Source organism: Centruroides vittatus, unplaced genomic scaffold (assembly GCF_030686945.1).
Source record: "Centruroides vittatus isolate TY-2023 unplaced genomic scaffold, ASM3068694v2 scaffold_1152, whole genome shotgun sequence".
Lineage (NCBI taxonomy): Eukaryota > Metazoa > Arthropoda > Arachnida > Scorpiones > Buthidae > Centruroides > Centruroides vittatus.
In genome coordinates this window covers 1,476,966-1,495,207 of record NW_027122670.1, presented here as the reverse complement: position 1 = coordinate 1,495,207, position 18,242 = coordinate 1,476,966, and the positions used below count along the sequence as shown (strand labels likewise).

General features: G+C 33.3%; 1 protein-coding gene across 1 annotated transcript; it reads right to left on the bottom strand.

Annotated features, from left to right (window-relative positions):
• Window positions 1–1,611: 1,611 nt before the first annotated feature.
• LOC136986569 (U6 snRNA-associated Sm-like protein LSm4) lies at window positions 1,612–17,702 on the bottom strand. Its single transcript, XM_067284143.1, has 5 exons — window positions 17,551–17,702; window positions 11,116–11,157; window positions 10,918–11,016; window positions 1,807–1,987; window positions 1,612–1,741 (listed from the first exon to the last, which is right to left on the bottom strand). The coding sequence occupies exons 1-5, from the start codon at window positions 17,551–17,553 to the stop codon at window positions 1,665–1,667; spliced, it is 402 nt and encodes a 133-aa protein (XP_067140244.1). The 5' UTR covers window positions 17,554–17,702; the 3' UTR covers window positions 1,612–1,664.
• Between the last annotated feature and the right edge of the window lie 540 nt (window positions 17,703–18,242).

The window sequence follows — 18,242 nt, the reverse complement described above, 5'->3', positions numbered from 1 at the left end:
GATCATCCAAGATGTCTACATTGTCTTGGATAATTGCGATTACTATAAGATGACACAATATTGGAACTTATTGATGCAAAAGTTAGTTTTCAACCTTTACAAATTTTCCAACTTTGAAAATATTTTAGAAAAGATTAAAAACTTATTTTTTAAAACATGTGTATAGTAATAATAATTAAACTTAAAATATCTTATTTATAAAGAGAGATCAAATAATTCAGGAAATATTTTTCTATAACTGCTTTTTGCCCTTACATTATTATTATTTAACTTCTTACATAAACAAAGACAGTTTTAATCTATATTTCAGGGCTTATCATACACAGCAACCAAGTATTTTGAAAGCAGTTTATTGCACTTTGGTATCTATGAAAACTAACATTTAAAATTTAGTTATTACAGAAATATTTCAAATGAACTAAAATGCATTTTGAAACTTTGGTTCCCTCTTCAGTTAGATTATACAAAAAAACCAATAAATTTTATAAAAATTACAGATGTACATTAGCAACATAAAATTAATCTGTATTAAACTACATTTGGTATATTTCTTTTTTCATTTATTTTCACCAGCCACACAATTAAGGCTTGTTTAGTCCATTTTGTATAATTCACATTATGATTTTAACCAATACATTTAAAATACAAATATACCTTGGAAAAATTTTTATATAAAGACATTAAAATGTAAATGTCTTTATATAAAAAATTTTTCCAAGGTATATTTGTATTTTAAATGTATTGGTTAAAATCATAATGTGAATTATACAAAATGGACTAAACAAGCCTTAATTGTGTGGCTGGTGAAAATAAATGAAAAAAGAAATATACCAAATGTAGTTTAATACAGATTAATTTTATGTTGCTAATGTACATCTGTAATTTTTATAAAATTTATTGGTTTTTTGTATAATAATAACAATCTAACTGAAGAGAAAACCCAAGTTCCAAAATGCATTTTAGTTAATTTAATATATTTTTGTAATAACTGTAAATTTTAAATGGTAGAGTATAGACACCAAAGTGTAATAAACTGCTTTCAAATACTTGGTTGCTGTGTATGATAAGCCCTGAAATATAGATTATAACAGTCTTTGTTTGTATAAAAGTTAAAAGATATTTTTCTAAACTATAACTTTTTTTTTCTAGTGACATTGCAAAAAATATCTTGCAAATGTAACAAAATTTTTAATTGCAATGTTTTTGTTTTAACTTGGAATTAATTGAATATATGTAAAAAACTGAAAAATGCAGAGTTTTCAATGATTAAGTTGAACTAAAAATATTATTTCCAGAATTCATATGTATAATTGATGTCATTGTGAATGGCACAATTGAAACTAACTTTAATAAATGTTAGAATTTGTTAAAAATACAATATTGATAAATATCAATAATTCAAACATTAAAACTCAATTTTCAGATTTCAGTGACACAAATGAGTTTGAAATCAAAATTCTTCAGTATAAAGTTTTCTTTCCGATTTTTTTTTTCACTTGTCAAATACTTGTTCACTTTTAGAAAAATGACAGATTTAGTGACTTCCTTCATGTGAACAGCAAATAAAAGTTTTAGGTTTAATTCTGTACAATTTTTTCTCATAACAATAACTTACAAAGGAAAAAAATGTGACTTTATTTATAAATACAATTAAGTTAAGATGTTTATTTATTTGGTCTTGATCTTCCTCCCCGAGCACTACCTCGAATCATAGTTCCTCCTCTTCCACGAGGATTAAATCCTGAAAATTTTAAGATTAGAATTACTTAATTGTAATGTTTCTCTCACTTTTTAAATTTTAATTACCTCTACTGCCACCTCTTCCTCTCATTCCCATGCCACCGCCACGTTTTCCGTCACCTCTTCCTCTGCCTTTAGATATGGCATCATCTTTGACCATATCTATAACTTCATCGGGTATTCTTAAATATTTTATTGTACTTCCACGTATATAACACTCTGGCATTTTCCAAAATTTGTCACCATCCTAAAAATTTTTGTAAATTAATTAGCTTCTGTCATTAAATCAAATCTTAACTACAATATATTAGGATGAAAAATACAATAAAATATTAAATTCTAAAGTCAGATCTTTATGAGGAGTAAAGTTTTTTAATTAGGCTATTAATAATTCATCAAGAATCAATTCTCCATCATATCTGCTGAATAATGATTGGGGAAAATGAGTTATAAAAACTGTAATTAATCTCCATTAAGCTCAATACTGATAAAATCAATGTGCAGAATTAGAATGTCTTTTGTTGCCTGAAAATGAGTAACATACATACAAGAAGGACATTGGCTGTACATGAAGTGTTTAGCCGAAGAAAAGAGGGTAAGGGAAAGGGGAGGGGAAGAAGAGGGAGAGGAGACAGACAGTAGAGAAATGTATGCCATTCAGAGGGATCTACCTAAGGCTATAGTACCCTCTATGTTTGATGTTGGCGTGCAGTTTTTAGGCTACAAGGCCTAGTCCCCTGAAGGGTCTAAAAGAAAACCTGAGTGTAGCAAGCACCAATAATTGAGTATCACCACGAATAGCTAAGTGTAGAAGTTAGTGCCAAGTGGCTGTTAGTAGGAAGACTTATATCTACTTAATACTAATAAAACTGAACGCAATTGCAAATCTTAATACTACTTAACAGCTAGACAGACAGTGTGAAAGCAAATGAACACAATGACAAACTAAACGAGACATATGGACCAACAGAAGACAAATAAAAATTTTGGGTCTTGCTCGTTTGTTTATTTTTTTATGTATTTATTATTATTATTTTTTAAACATTAACTTACTCACTAACTAAACTAACCTACCATAACCTAGGATGAACCTAACCAGATAACTAAAGCTAACAAACTCTAATCTAATTTAACCTAACTTGAAACCAAGCAAGAGTCCCTAATCTAACTTACAACTAGGACTAACTTAAACTAACTTAGACTAAAAAAGAAGATGGAAAATAAGAATTAAAATACAAAGTTCAAAGGCAGCTATATACTGACAGTTGAAACAAAGCAAGGGAAAGCGAATTGCCATCCATGCTCCTGGAGTGAATGCTCTCAAGTGCCCCACTAAGGGATATGAATGCAAGTAAATGATGGAACATTGTATGTGTGTGAATGAGTTAGTTTGGGCTGCAAGGCCAGTTGAACAATCTTAACCTTCAAGAATAGCAGCTCTCGTTAAACTATACCTAATATGATTGTACCTATTGCAGCAAAAAACTAAGTGAAGTGGTAATATTATTGTTAATCGTCTACGTGGACTTTACTTATTAATAGGACTTTATACTAGTGTTTAAAGATTGGCACAGTAATGAGAGTTAGTTCAGGAAAGAACAAAATTTTTTTATTATATCACCTGTAGTAATAATTTCTGTAGACATATATATGTGTACAGAAATTATTACTACAGGTGATATAATAAAAAAATTTTGTTCTTTCCTGAACTAACTCTCATTACTATGTTAATCTTTAAACACCAGTATAAAGTCTTATTAATAAGTAAAGTCCACATAGACGATTAACAATAATATTAGAATTTAAGGACAGTAAGGCTTTTACAATTAAGTGAAGTGGTGTTTGATCCTCCTGAATATCATAATTACATTGTGGATTGTTCACAAGTTTAAATCTATGCAAGTATTTCTTAAAGTTGCCATGTCCTGTAAGTAGCTGAGTGAGGGTGTAACTAGGGTAAAATGGCAAAGAATTGCAGCAGTGTCAACCTTGGAGATGAAAGTGTAGGTGAGCCTACCATAGTGGTTTCATGGTCCAGCTTGTCTTGCCAGAGAATGAAGATTTGCTTCTTGACGTGACAGTTGATGTATGAGGTAGGAATGTAACTGAAAGTACTAGTGACTGAAGACTTTGCAGCTTGTTTGGCAAGACGGTCAGCGGTCTCGTTGCCGAAACCCCTGCATGACCAGGACCACTGGAAATCTATTCTAATGTTGTTGTTTAGATGTCTGAGAATGTGGTGTATGAGATGGATGAGTTTTAAGTGGCTATCAGACTTTGCAATCCTGTGTAAAGCTACCCTATTCTCAGAATAAATGTGATAGTGAAAGTAGTGTCTTTTGTCTTTCCTATGCCTAATGTGAATTAAGCTCATAAATAGCTAAAGTTTCTGCCTGTGCTATTGAGCAGTATGTACCTAGATGGAAGCAAGTAGTTATGAGGCTCGCGGCCTAAGTCAGAGTAAACTACAAAAGCGGCACTATTATCATCATCACCCATCTTGAAACCGTCAGTGTAAATCATAAACATGGGATGATAGATGATCACCTGAATCTTCAAAGTAAACGTCTGGGACAAGCTGATGGAAGGGGTGGTAATCGTAAGTTGGGAGGGTATTTTTCTCGATGCTGAATTTTTTGATATTGTCGATCTTGGTCAAACTGGGGGAATCTTACCTATTCTAATCATTTTGTCAACATCTGAATTGCTATAATCTCGCCATGGTAAGGTGACAAGATTTTCCTGCCAAATAATGCATTTAATTTCTAAGTCAAAAGGGGTCAATCCTGATATTACCAAAAGGGCACTAGTGGGCGTGTCCTATAAGCCTTGATGCAAAGAGCTGCAATCCTTTGAACAGATAATTTTTTATGGTCATGGACTTTGGCAGCCATGTGGCCCCAGACCTGTATAGCATAGAGGAGTGCTGGCTGAATTGCACCCCTGTAAATAAGCTTATTAATGTTAAGACCAAGGCCCCATGTATTCCTTGCAATACTAATGAGGGCATTGACCGTCTTTTTAGCTTTGTGATGTATTTGATGCAGAGTGTGAAGTTAAGTCTCTCGTCAAGAATAACACCTAAATATTTAATTTCTGTTGTTTGTTTTGCTGTGAGCACCTATTTGAAGGGTAAGCTTTTTGAGGAGTGGCATGTTCCTACCAACTATTGTGGTTTTGCATTTGTCTGTATTAATGGGTTACCTATGCTTAATACTCCACTGGTAAATGTTGTTGAAAATGTTGTTGCATATGTCCTGTAAGTGTTCACTGTTCCTGTGTGAAGCTAGGATAATTGTGTTGTCCGCATAGCCCTGTATGCGGCAACCAGGAAGCAGGGCGTCTTTTAAGTGCAGGATAGAGTTATAGGCTGTGTTTCAGAGACCAGGACCAGACCTAGATCCCTGAGGACAGCCTCGAGTGATAGGTATGACTATGTTATTTTGTGTTGTGTTTATACAACACAAAATAACATAGTCATGTACTCTTGTTGCTAAGATAGGACTGAAGAAGTTTGTAAAGATTTTGAGGGCAGTGATGAGCATGTAATGTGTGCAGGATAAAAGGCCATCAAGCATCATTGAAGGCACCTCTAAAGTCAATAGTGATAATTGCAATATGCTGATAGTTTTGTTTAGCCTGATGGATGTAGTTAATGATCTGATGGATGGCATCTACTGTACCTTTGTTTTTAGAGGAGCTGAACTGATTCTGATGCAGGGCTCTATGCTTGTGTAGATGCCATGTGATGTATTAATCATTCAACTGTCTAACACTTTCCTAGAATTGGGAGAAGGCAGAGCAGATCAGCCTGTATTTTTTGTAACTGTTAGCACTGGTGGGTTTGGGGATCAATTTGACACTAGCCCTTTTCCACTGAATAGAAAAAAGGCCAGTGTTCAAGCAGCTATTAAAGAGAATTACAAACGCTGTAAGATTGACCTGAAACGCATGTCTTATCATCCTAGTGGTTATGCCATCAAGCCCTAGGACTTTGTTATTGGTGGATGAACAGATGGCATTTGAACCCTCAATGTAGGTGAAGCTGTGGTCATTGTCTGTATTCAGTGGAATGAGTGTAAAACTCAAGATGAATGGATGATGAACTCCAGAAAATGAGTAACAAAATTTTTTATCTTCTTTTCAACAAAGGGTTATGATAAATATTAATTTATCATCACATAAACTTTATGAATGTTGTAAGTTAACAAGTCACAAAGTCTTGTTAATTACAGCTTTTTTTTTTTTAAGCTATTCACTTAACATTCATAGTTTTAGAAGTGGATATAATTAATGATGATGAACATCAGTTTTATATAAATTTTCATAACATCTCAAAATCTCTCTTCAGTTTTATTTGGCTCTGTTAATTTGTTTTTAAAAAAAGAAAATAATGACTTAGATTAACTATGTTTTTCAATTAATGTAGTATTTTAAAAAAGCTAAGTTGAATATTATATCATAACAATTTGTACTTTCAAGTCAGTACAAAAGTTTTCCTGAGTTTTTAATATGACACTTAGCTATTTAGTTAGGCTACATCCTATGTGGCAGCATCCAGCAACCGCAGGTGGAAAGAATCTTTGTACGTGCTTCCAACTTGCAAGCAACATTTGTCTAGAGTGGACATGGGTTGTTTACAAGATGATGGCAAGACGACTTCATCAAATGCTACTACGGAAAATATAGCAAGCATTGAAATGATAAATTTGAAAGTTAAATGTTATCACTAACTAGATACACAACAAATACAAAGAATCTTTATAGAATAAGTTAAAAAAGTTTTATTTTTAAAACATTACATTTATACAAAATCAGAAATTATTAAATTACATAAAAGATTATTAATTAAAGTACATACAACATATATACACAATTTATTTGTCATTGTTTTCATTCATCTACAAAATCAGCCATTTTCTTCATTGGAAGTGTGAGCAGTGGAAGCGGCGATCAAACTTGCTTGGTAGCTGCTTCCATGCATGTAGAATCGTCATCTGGTGGTTGCTGCATGCTAAACATGGTTACTCCAGATGCATACATTTGCTTGAATCAGTTTGTCTGTTCTGCTTGGTTCACACCTGCAGTCGCTGGATGCTGCCCTGTAGGACATAGCCTTACCAACAAGGGAATCGCATGACATAGGGGTCATCAATTTTGATCAAACTCGCTGAGGTTATAGTGCAACACTCAAAATTAAACAAGAAAATTGAGATTAAAAATTGCAAATCACTTAAAACCTTTAGAATTCCCATCATTTTTAGAGTGACTGGTGGGTCAGAGCAAGTGCACTAGTTTCATAGCCATGAGACCAAATCTTGGTTTTGTTAAGTTATGGCAATGCAACACTTGGGTGATCTGCCTAGGGGAGATGCCTTCCGGGAGGTCTTTTTAAGAGTAACTGGCCCCTATTCAGGCATTACAGATGTGGAGAAAATCCGGAAAACTTCATGTGGCCAGCATGTCCTGGCAAGGTGTGGTGATGGAACCCATGATGGAACTCCCAGTGTTCAGGGAATGGAACCACTTGGCTACTGGTAAGTCTTTCGAATCTTGATGCTATGAATTCCCCCCAAAACTATAATTTTCACTTTATTCTTGGTACTTTTAGATTTATTATACTATCAGAGAGAAAAATTGATTTAATTTTAGGAAACTACAGATGAACAATAAACAGGGTAATAAAAATAACATTAATCTGTTTCAAGTAACAAGTCATTGTCAAAAGCAATTAACAAATGCTACCTAATGGTAATTATTTAAAAACAAAACCTTTTCTGTATATTCATGTACAATTTGTATTGGGTTCTTCGGAAAGTAATTTCGTTTTTTTTATTACTAGAGGAAATAGATGTATTTTTACCAGCCAATTTTATTTTAAACCACATTTTCATTATATACTTCAACAGCTGACATTTTAAGGCTTATTTGTAAAAAATTTTGATTTGATTCTGTACAATTGTTTTTTTTTCGGTGACCCATCAAATATAGAAAATCAAAAGCATCATTTTTGGCATATTCTGCTTTTTTATAACTAAAAAACCAAAATGCTGTTCAAACAAGAAAAAAATTGTGGTACATGTTTGGAGAAGATGTGTTGAGAGAAAGACAGTGCCAAAACTGGTTTACAAAACTGCATTCTGGCAATGTTAATATCGAAGATACACCACATTCTGGATGGCCATTTGAAGCCAATGAAAACAAAATAAAGGTACTGATTGAAGCAATCTGCCGTATAACAACACATGAAATCACTAAGAGATTAAATCTGTTAAACTGAACCGTTTATTATTACTTAAAACGAATTGGTTTAGTTTCAAAGCTCGATATATGGGCTCCACATGTTATTAACGAGAGATGCTCTCTATGGTTGGATTTAAAAAAAATTTTTTTTTGTGCTTTTACCAGACAATTTAACAATTGATTTGAAAGTGTACTGCCATCGAGTAAACAAATTGAGTAATATCATCAAACAGAAAAGGCCAGAATTGATCAACAAACAAAGTGTAGTGTTTTGCCATGATAATGCCAAATTTCACACAAGTTTGGTAACTCGTCAGAAACTGTTATAGCTTAGATGGGATGTGTTATCACACCAACCATATTTGCCAGGTCGGGCACACTCAGATTATTACTTGTTCCGGTCTATACAAATTTTTTTTAACCATAAGACATTTACTTGAAATGACAATATCAAAAATCACTTGAATCAGTTTTTTGTAAACAACGATCAAAATTTTTATGAATGTGAAATCATGCTACTACCAGAAACAATGACAACAGGTATTTGACCAAAATGGTCAATATATACAGTAGTGAACCGAATATCGGAATCAATTGGGGACTGGGGTTGTTCAGATTAGGGATTTGTTCCGATTACGGATTATGTACGAAAAAATATATTAACCTGTCCGATGTTCAAATTTTTCTCCGTTGCGTGTTGCTTCGTGTTGAATTTTCGTCGATTTTAAGCCTAACGAAAATTTTTATAATAATAATCGAGGCTATGGTATCGTTAAAAATTATTTCTGCATTTTGTACAAACAAAATAAATATATTGAAGAATATAAAAACATGAAAATTATACTTTAGAAGTAAATTTAGTATCAAAAACGTTCGATTTAGCACGACACAGTCCGACTGAAAATCGTGCCAATTACCGGGGTTCCGATTTACGAGCCTCTACTGTAATTCAATAAAATATTTATTTATTATAAGAATATTGCGTTTATTTTTCTATGGAAAAAACGAAATTACTTTCCGAACCCAATACTTACTCTGCCAACAATGTCATTGTTTAACATCTATTTGTCTATAATTGCAGGACCCACCAGTGGCCAAGCAGCCTTCGTACCCTGAACACTGGTAGTTCAGTCATGGGTTCGTGCCTCACTCAGATGGGCTGGCCACGTGGAGTTTTCTGGGTTTTCTCCACGTCTGTAATGCCGAAATAGGGGTCAGTTTCCTTTAAAAAGACCTCCTGAAAGGTATCCCCATTAGGCAGATCACCCAAGTGTTATGTTGCCATAACTTAAACTATAAATGCATCTTGATTACGAAAATATGGCTTCAATATCTCATTCTAACATCAATAGCATAGAAATGTGTTCTGCAGAAAAATTGTCGTACAACAGTACTACAAAATTTACATACTGTGAAAGCATCCTTCAAATTCAAGACCTAATTGCAATTAAGGGTTCTTCATCAATTTCAGAAGTTGCAAAGGCAGTCTAAAAAACATCAGGTGCTCTGATATTTTCAAATATGATACAGTATGTATAATTCTCTTCCAAATTAGTTGATGATGGAGAAGTGTTTTTAAATACTAATCAGGTTTGTTTTTCCAGTGACACATAAATCTTATTGTAAAAAATCTGCATTTATTCAATGTACACACTGCAGAAATGTTTATTGTTTCACATGCTTCTATGACAATTATCATCCACAAAATTGTGCTCTCAGAGAGTAAACAGGTTGAATAATGTCAATAAAAAAAACAGTTTTATTAACATTAAAATTGGCCTTGAATAATGATAATTTTGTTATATCTAATCCTCTTCCCAAATAAATTATAAATAAATGTTAGTACAAATACCATATGTACATGTGTATTCAAAAATAATTTTAAAAATACCATGAATAAAGTAAAAATTATAGTTTTAGGAACAAAAAAAAATTGATACCGCCAAGATTCAAAACACCAACCTCATTGCTATGAAACCAGTGCATCCGCACCCACCCAGCCACTCTAAAAATGTTGGGAATTCTAAAGGTTTTAAAGTGATTTGCAATTTTCAACCTCAATTTTCTTGTTTAATTTTGAGTGTTGCACCTTACTGCTTGGCACATGTCAGTCATTGGAGATGCACTATAACCTTACTGAGTTTGATCAAAATCGACGGTCCCAACATAATGCCATCCCTAGTAAAACAAATATGAAAATCTATAATATAACTTTTTATGTATATAAACAAACTAGAAAATTTTTCTTTTCCTATAATGTATCAACAATTTATGCATATTATTTATATACAATTTATGCATATTATTTATTGAGATGGGTCTGTATCAAAGGAGTGACAAAGTGGAGATGAATTTCAAAATGACGGCATATCATAAGAATGACTATGTTAATCTAAATATATATAAAATGTACTCACTGGAATAGCAAGAACAGCTTTGGTATATTTTAAAATTTAATTTTTACAAACTTCATATATTATCTTAATGAGATGTATTTCTAAGAATTTTAAGCTCTGAACATAACTGCTTATCTCTTCTTCAATGCCAAAACATATTTTGCTGTTGTACTTTTGCAAACTCATAGAAATTTTGGATCTTAGCATTCACAATAAATTCATATTGTATGGTGACTTTGTGGTGAAATTGACAGCAGATTGTAGTTTATACTTAATCCACCATAAAAAATTCAAACTATATATAGAATGTATACTTTTCTAACCCACAATGGATGGATATCAATTTGCAAACTTCCAAATAAAGACAAGCTAAACTCTCTCTCAGAGGATCCATCTACTGACATCACAATAATCATTGTTAAAATCATCTTTGAATTCAATTTATAAATGACTAAAATTATCATCATTTTTAACTGTTACTTTATTCAAAGAAGATTAATTTTATTTGTTGGAAAGATATTAAATTTCTGATACTTACTCTTGATGTGCAAATCACTTCTCTAAGATTTATATTCATCCAATTATCACAGCTAACAAGATGACCATTGTACGTTTCACCATTTTTCAATTCAACTAACTAGAAAAAAATTTCAATTTAAAATATTTACTTCATTTAGAAAATAAATTTTTTCTACCATTTCATCATTATAAATAAAAGATTTAATTAAATACTCACCATTGGGTGATTTTGAGCTGTCCTCAATAATGATAGAGGCAACTGCAATAATAATAGTTCAATTTAGTTAAATAAAAATATCAAACTTAATTACACTCACTGGCAAAAAGTTACACACCTAGATAGAATTGTCTAACTTGACATGGTAAACTGATCTAGGTAAATAATTACAGTTATGGTTTGACTGCATGCCATGCAATGTCATAAGCACATCTTAAAATTGCTACCTCAGTAGGATTATCTTATTAAAAGAATTTCAAAAGTTGTGTTCAGAATTTTCAGTGTATCTATATTTGGAGGTCTTTTGACTGCCAGGCATATCTATGCAATACAATTAAAAGCATTATTCACAGACGATGGAGTTTAAGAAGACACATTATCGGACTGAGAAAATCAGGTTGGCTGTTTTGTCAAATTGCCCACCATCTGGGTATTCTGACCTCACTGTAAGGTCTTAGTGCCCTGGATATGCAAGGGAACACATACATAGCAGGTAGGTTCAACATGCCTTAAGATAGACCACTAAGAGATGACTGTCTGATCACGAGATAAGTACAAACAGCTGCAATGGTAACTTTGTCTATCATCTAAAGACAGATGGAAACTTTCTACAGAATAATTTCTGTTCCCATGCCTGATAGTAGATGATTATAGAGGAATATTTGCATGCATAATGATCAATGTTGAGATGCACAATGATCAGCTTGTCAGCTTCATTTGCATTGGTGTCATGACAAGCACGGATTGTTATGGACTAACAGCATATTATCTTTAGTGATAAATCCCTGTTCTGTTTGGAAACAGATGACCAAAGAGTATGGAGGTCTACCACTAAACACTTCAATCCACCTTTATTGCTGAATGACAGACTGCCCCCAGTGATACTGGTTTGGACATGTATTTGTGGGATCAGATGAATGCTAGCTTTGGTCATGTATAAGTGAATTAGCAGTTGTGAGTAAAAATTTGGTGAAGGGTGGCATATGACACTCGCACACAACTCCATAGCTGAAGTCCTTCCTACAAGGTACAGTACTGAAGGTTTCTTTAAATTGCACAGGAAATTGTCCTTTTGCTGATAATATGGTATGAATGGAAATGATATGATTACTTATTACTATTGTCATTACATTTGAATTAATAAAGTTTTATTCGATTATAAAACCATGTAACTTTTTTCAATAAGTGTATAATACTTACAATACAAATTTCACATTAATACTTACTGAACATATCTGATCAGTGTAGTCAGTCAAATATTTGATATAAATTAATAAATGATTTTTTAATCTTTTCCTTGTTTAACAATATACAGGGTATCTAAGACTTACATAATTATAAAATTTCATTAAAAAACAAAGTGGTCTACTGGAATGTACAGTACTTTACAATAAAAGAAAGATTAACTCAAAAGTTTTTTTAGTACAAAAATTAATACTAAGCTGAAGTTATTTTACATACATACAATGAACCTCAACAAGTGTTTCTTTGCACAAAGAATGTCTAACGTTAATGAATAACTAATGTTTTCGGCCTCCACCAAGACCTTCTTCAGGTTGAGAACTAAATGTCATCCCCCTCCAGACCGCCAGAACGATGTTGCCCGAAATATAAACATAGTACGTGTAGCATTTCACCCCTCCACTTGGTTCCGTTCGAATTCTTCGAATAGGTACCTCCATGCACACACGATCGTCTCCCCATCTTTAAAGTTGATGCAGGTGCCCTCAACGTTGGCTTTATATATCTCCCAGGCCTCTAGGTGCCATATGTGATCATTTCGAAATGCCTGCCAGATTAATTTAGTGTTCCGGAAGTCTGCCCGAATTTCCGGGTCAGTAACGTAGGTCACCAGGGCAGTGGTGTGCCTGTTGTTTTTAAGGCCAGCCTGATGCTCCTGTAACTGTTTTTGAATTGACCGCACGGTTGCACTAATATAAACTAAATCCCTTCCAAATCTATCGTCCCTGATGGGAACGGAGTAAACCCCAGGACTCTATGATTTATCCTGTCCTTAGCGTTGCATAGCAGCTCGTAAATTGTGCCAATTAGGGAAGATAGGTTCGGAAGGGATTTAGTTTATATTGGTGCAACCGTGCAGTCAATTCAAAAACAGTTACAGGAGCATCAGGCTGACCTTAAAAACAACAGGCACACCACTGCCCTGGTGACCTACGTTACTGACCCAGAAATTCGGGCAGACTTCCGGAACACTAAATTAATCTGGCAGGCATTTCGAAATGATCACATATGGCACCTGGAGGCCTGGGAGATATATAAAGCCAACGTTGAGGGCACCTGCATCAACTTTAAAGACGGGGAGACAATCGCGCATGCATGAAGGTACCTGTTCGAAGAATTCGAACAGAGCCAAGTGGAGGGGTGAAACGCGACACGTACTATGTTTATATCTTGGGCAACATCATTCTGGCACTCTGGAGGGGGATGACATTTAGTTCTCAACCTGAAGAAGGCCTTGGTGGATGCCGAAAATGTTAGTTGGTTTTCTGTCGAATACAACACTGTTGAAAGGTTTTTGTTGTGACGTTGTATTACTACAGTGTTAATAGTAGAAGACATTTATTTTGTGTTAATTTTGTTTTACACACTAATATTAAAACCACAAGTTTTTTTTATTAATTGTAAATAATTGCATAAGTGTCTAAGCAATCATCTGAGACTGTTTTGGTGGATCACAAACTTACATAGAATTTCATTTTATTCAGAATCTGCTCACATGCACCTGCTATTTTTGAACTGTAGTATAGGTGTAGTTTGTCACACTGCCAGTTTGTTTTTTGTTTATGGCATACATGTTGCATAATGCCAGTTCTAGTGTGACTGTTGGCCTATAGTTTGTTAAATACAATTTCTTTCTTCACTTTCCATTCTTTATTTTATATTTTAAGTATATATTTAGCCTGTGTCCAGAAAACCAGACATTTGGACCACTTCCACTCCCAAGCTTGCTGGATATTTGGTCCGGTACCATATATTAAGTGTGCCGTACTGGACATTTAATAAATTTTATTAAATGAATATAATACTGAATTATCACAAAATAAATCTAAGATTAAAAATTAATACAAATATTCACTCTTTACTTTCACATCTGATATTTTCAAGCTGGCACACAAATGATTCAAAGTTACAAAATTAAAAATTAAGACAAGAACTGATCAAGAAATACATTATCTTTCCTTTATTGACAACAGTTAAATTTCTCAAAATTTAAATAGAGATTTGAATAATATGTTGGCATTGTTAGGAGTTGAGATGTTGTAATGAAAATAAAAATTTAATTCTAAGTTTAATGTAATGGTGGATACCAGAAATTACATCTAAAACAAAATTTTTATATTTTTGACAACCCGTATTGTGCAGTTCAAAATATCAAGAGGGTGAACCCTCTAAATGTAGATTCCTGACAGTCCTAAATTACAAAAACCTCTATTTGTCTCTAAAGTTAGAAGCCTGTATGCTCCTGAAAGATATAACATAAGGTCATTCCAGACTATGTTCATATGGTGGTATACTTGTTGTATTTTAAGTTTAATGACAAGTGTTAATTACAGTCCAGAGAAGTGTCAATTAGATTTCCTGTGGCAGAAGAGTTCGCTGAACTCTGACAAAAAACCTTCATTCAACTTTTTTCATTAAGAAACCTGATGTACTAACCCCAGGAGTATCTTTGTGTGTGTCTGATACCTCGTCTAACTGGAGTGCAAACTCTTTGTTCTTCAAACTATTTAAAAGTTGGTTGCTAATGTCTGTAGCTATATAGTCTCTCCTTCTACTGATTCTATTATTAGAAAGGGGTATTTTGAAAAGTTGATTACCAGCATCCTCCCTAAGCATGATTTTGGCCATATCTACAGCCGCAAGCAAAATCAACTGCTCTGCACTTTTGTGAGGCCTCTTATTGGTAAACAACTTTATAAGAAGCCAGAAGAGCATTACTTTTAATTGTAGAATGCTTATAAAACTTAACAAACTGACGATTTAGAACAACCTGCCTATTAATATAAACTGGGACAGAACATACAGGAAGGTTCCCTAATTTTCCAAAGAAACCAAGGTGTTGATTGGGAAATGTGGCCTAGCAATGAGTTCCACGAAACAGTGTGCCAAGAGTTGTTATTTCCTGAATGTTCCTCCAAACTTAAAATTGATGATTTCATGCGCAGCATGTAAGAAACAAAGGACTTCGAAGAGTGTAAAGAAGCTTATGCTGGATTCACTTTATATTCATTAATATTAATTTACTGACCTCCCTGATAGGAAATATAAGATAATAAATGATAACAGAATTAACACTATCCCATAGAAACTCATTTATGTACAACAAAAATTAAGCCTATGTAGACATATTATTGATTTTAACCACTGAGTAAGTGCACAGCAATAACTTCAACAGACACCTTTGCCAAAGTTTGGCAGCGCCCTGGCAAACAGATCGGAAACTGGCTTAAGGGTTCATTTTTTATAATTTTATTGATACTGGTATAAGCTAGAACTAGACACATAAAATACCCTATGTACTTTCCTAGCAACTTAAACTTTAACACAACTAATATTTTTGGCTTGATTAATAAGCCTTCATCAGGTTATTGAACAGAGATTCTGTTTGGCATGATATATAAAATTAAGTTATTTTAGAATAATATTACACCTTTGCTGTGGTTCGAAAATGTTTGTAACCAGTTATTTAATTTGTGAGATTTAGGAGAACGCACTGGTAACAGGTTTGAACGGTTTATTAATATTCTCCGGTGTTGAGATAAAGATGTGTAGAATAATATTACATTACATTTTTTTAAAAAATTAACGGAATTATTGATTAAGTTACAAATAAAGTCTAAAATCAATTGATAAAATATTTTTTAGCTGAAAACAAAAAGAAATCACCAGATATTTCACATTTTCTCTAATTTCAGTTTTCCGTATTCAGTCATAAGATTCCATATACAGAAATTTTTGATGAAAATTTTGCTGTAAAAGCGAAACAGACAGTTTTCTTAAATATAAAATATCATGTAATTTGAATCCAATTTATTATAAAAGCAAGCATATTTTCTTCTATTTATATATCTGAATTGGTGTCATGCTTTCTACTGTCTTATTTTTCTTGTCTTTTAAATTCCCTGCTGAGAACTGGAACAGATGTCAAAGTAGTATGTCATTAGATAATATGTAATTGCATATGACCTAAAATATACTATTTTGTTGCCTATCATCAGATGCTATAAAACAAGTAGTATGCATACTAAAAAGTTAAAATTTTCTCAACTGTCTTTTCAGCCATGTAGTCAATGTAAATTGAAAAATTTTGCTGCTCTCAGTTTCTATCTTCAATTGCAGTGCTCTTTTTACACCTGTAGATTCATCACTTAATTCAATTCTTGGTTGAGAATAAAGCGTAAACATAGTAAAATATGTCCAACTACTAAATATCGTGATTTCTATCATTACCAACATATCAAGTGGCTTTTCATCTAGCTGTACCCAATAACAATAAAATAGTAATTCTTTTTAAAAAAAGTTGTCATTAGTAAAAATACATAGAAAAAGACCAAAATGTCTTCACTTTTGCCACATCCAATCATCAGGAACAACAATCTTCCACTGCCGAGACGACCTTTCTTTAGAGGCTACATCTCTGCAAAAACATGAAAACAGTCTAAAAGTTTTCCGAAAAGTTTTTTATTTGTTTACATTTTGGTACAATTACACTCCTAAATGAGACAGTTGAAGCCTTATCAGAGCCAAAGGAGCAAAAAAAATTAAAGGAACCATACCTCTATACACGACCCTTTGCAAGATACAGCTCCTCGAAATCAGCCTATTTCCGGGTCGCATGCTATTGGGAGTCGTCTTCCTCTGCTAAGACTATTGTATTGTATTTATCCCACATGACTATGCTGGCTTTGAATACCAACTCGACTGTTTGTGAAGTACTTCATGTTTTATAGTTTTAGGCGGCAAAAGGGTGCGCCCCACACCACCTAAAACTAAGGTGCAAGTGGCAGCAAGCAGCAAAGCACACAGTTACATACAAAGCATGAAGAATAGGCAATAAAAGGCGAATATGTTATGAAGGGTCGCACGTACATGGTTCCATTGACTTTTTTGCTCATACATGAAAAGTATATCTGTGGGAATGGGAAACCTTCATTTACAGTTGACGTCTTACCTACATTTTCTTTATATTTATTTCAGCTCATGTAAACTATTATTTGTGATTTCAGTGCGAATTAAAATTCATTGAATAATTTGTAAGGATAAATTACGTAGGTATAAAAAGAAATTATTTACTAAAAATAGTTTAAATTCTGTTATTTGTAGTCATTAATTCTCAAAAAAAATAAACAAAGGGTCAGTTTGACAATTAAAAAGATCGTTATTCTATAAAATAAAGAATTGAATATACTTTACCATGTTTAAAGATGATCACACAGTAATAAATACGAACCGCAAGTGATTTTAAATCCGGTAATGTCGAATAAACGCAACATAAAACGATAGAGAACCGATATCAAAACTTACTATACGACGCGCGCTGTACGCTCACGAAGTGTTGCCAGTTCTCATTCCTTCTGAACACATTCTCGTCTGGATTAAATTTTTGATTCGAGTGTAAGCAATGTGTTAAACATTAAAATAAAAAAATAATTCGAAATAAATTATTAATGATTTTCGAAGTAAAGTTTTGGATAATAAAAATTTAAATATGGAATATTTTTTATTTTTTTAACTCTTTCCACTAAGAAGGCCTCTTTTAGCAAGCCTATTGTGGGTTCGGTCCAAGGTCCTAGATTATAATAATATAGATATAAATCCTATAATCTAGGGCTTTGGGTTCGGCCAAACCCACAATGGGTTGCCGGGTGGTGAGGGACGGGGCCCGACGTATCTGGACGGAGACCCTCCGAAAATTCCTGGGGATTTACCGACCCGTCCGGATTTGATTCCGGGTTTCCCAGAGAGGTAGACTGCCACCTTAACCACTCGGCCATCCGGTCTGGGAAAATGGATCTTATTGGAATGGACCATGATATCAAATTCAATAACGTCAGATATGTTTATACTTTATAGTATTTATTCAATAATAGCATTTGTCATAAAAA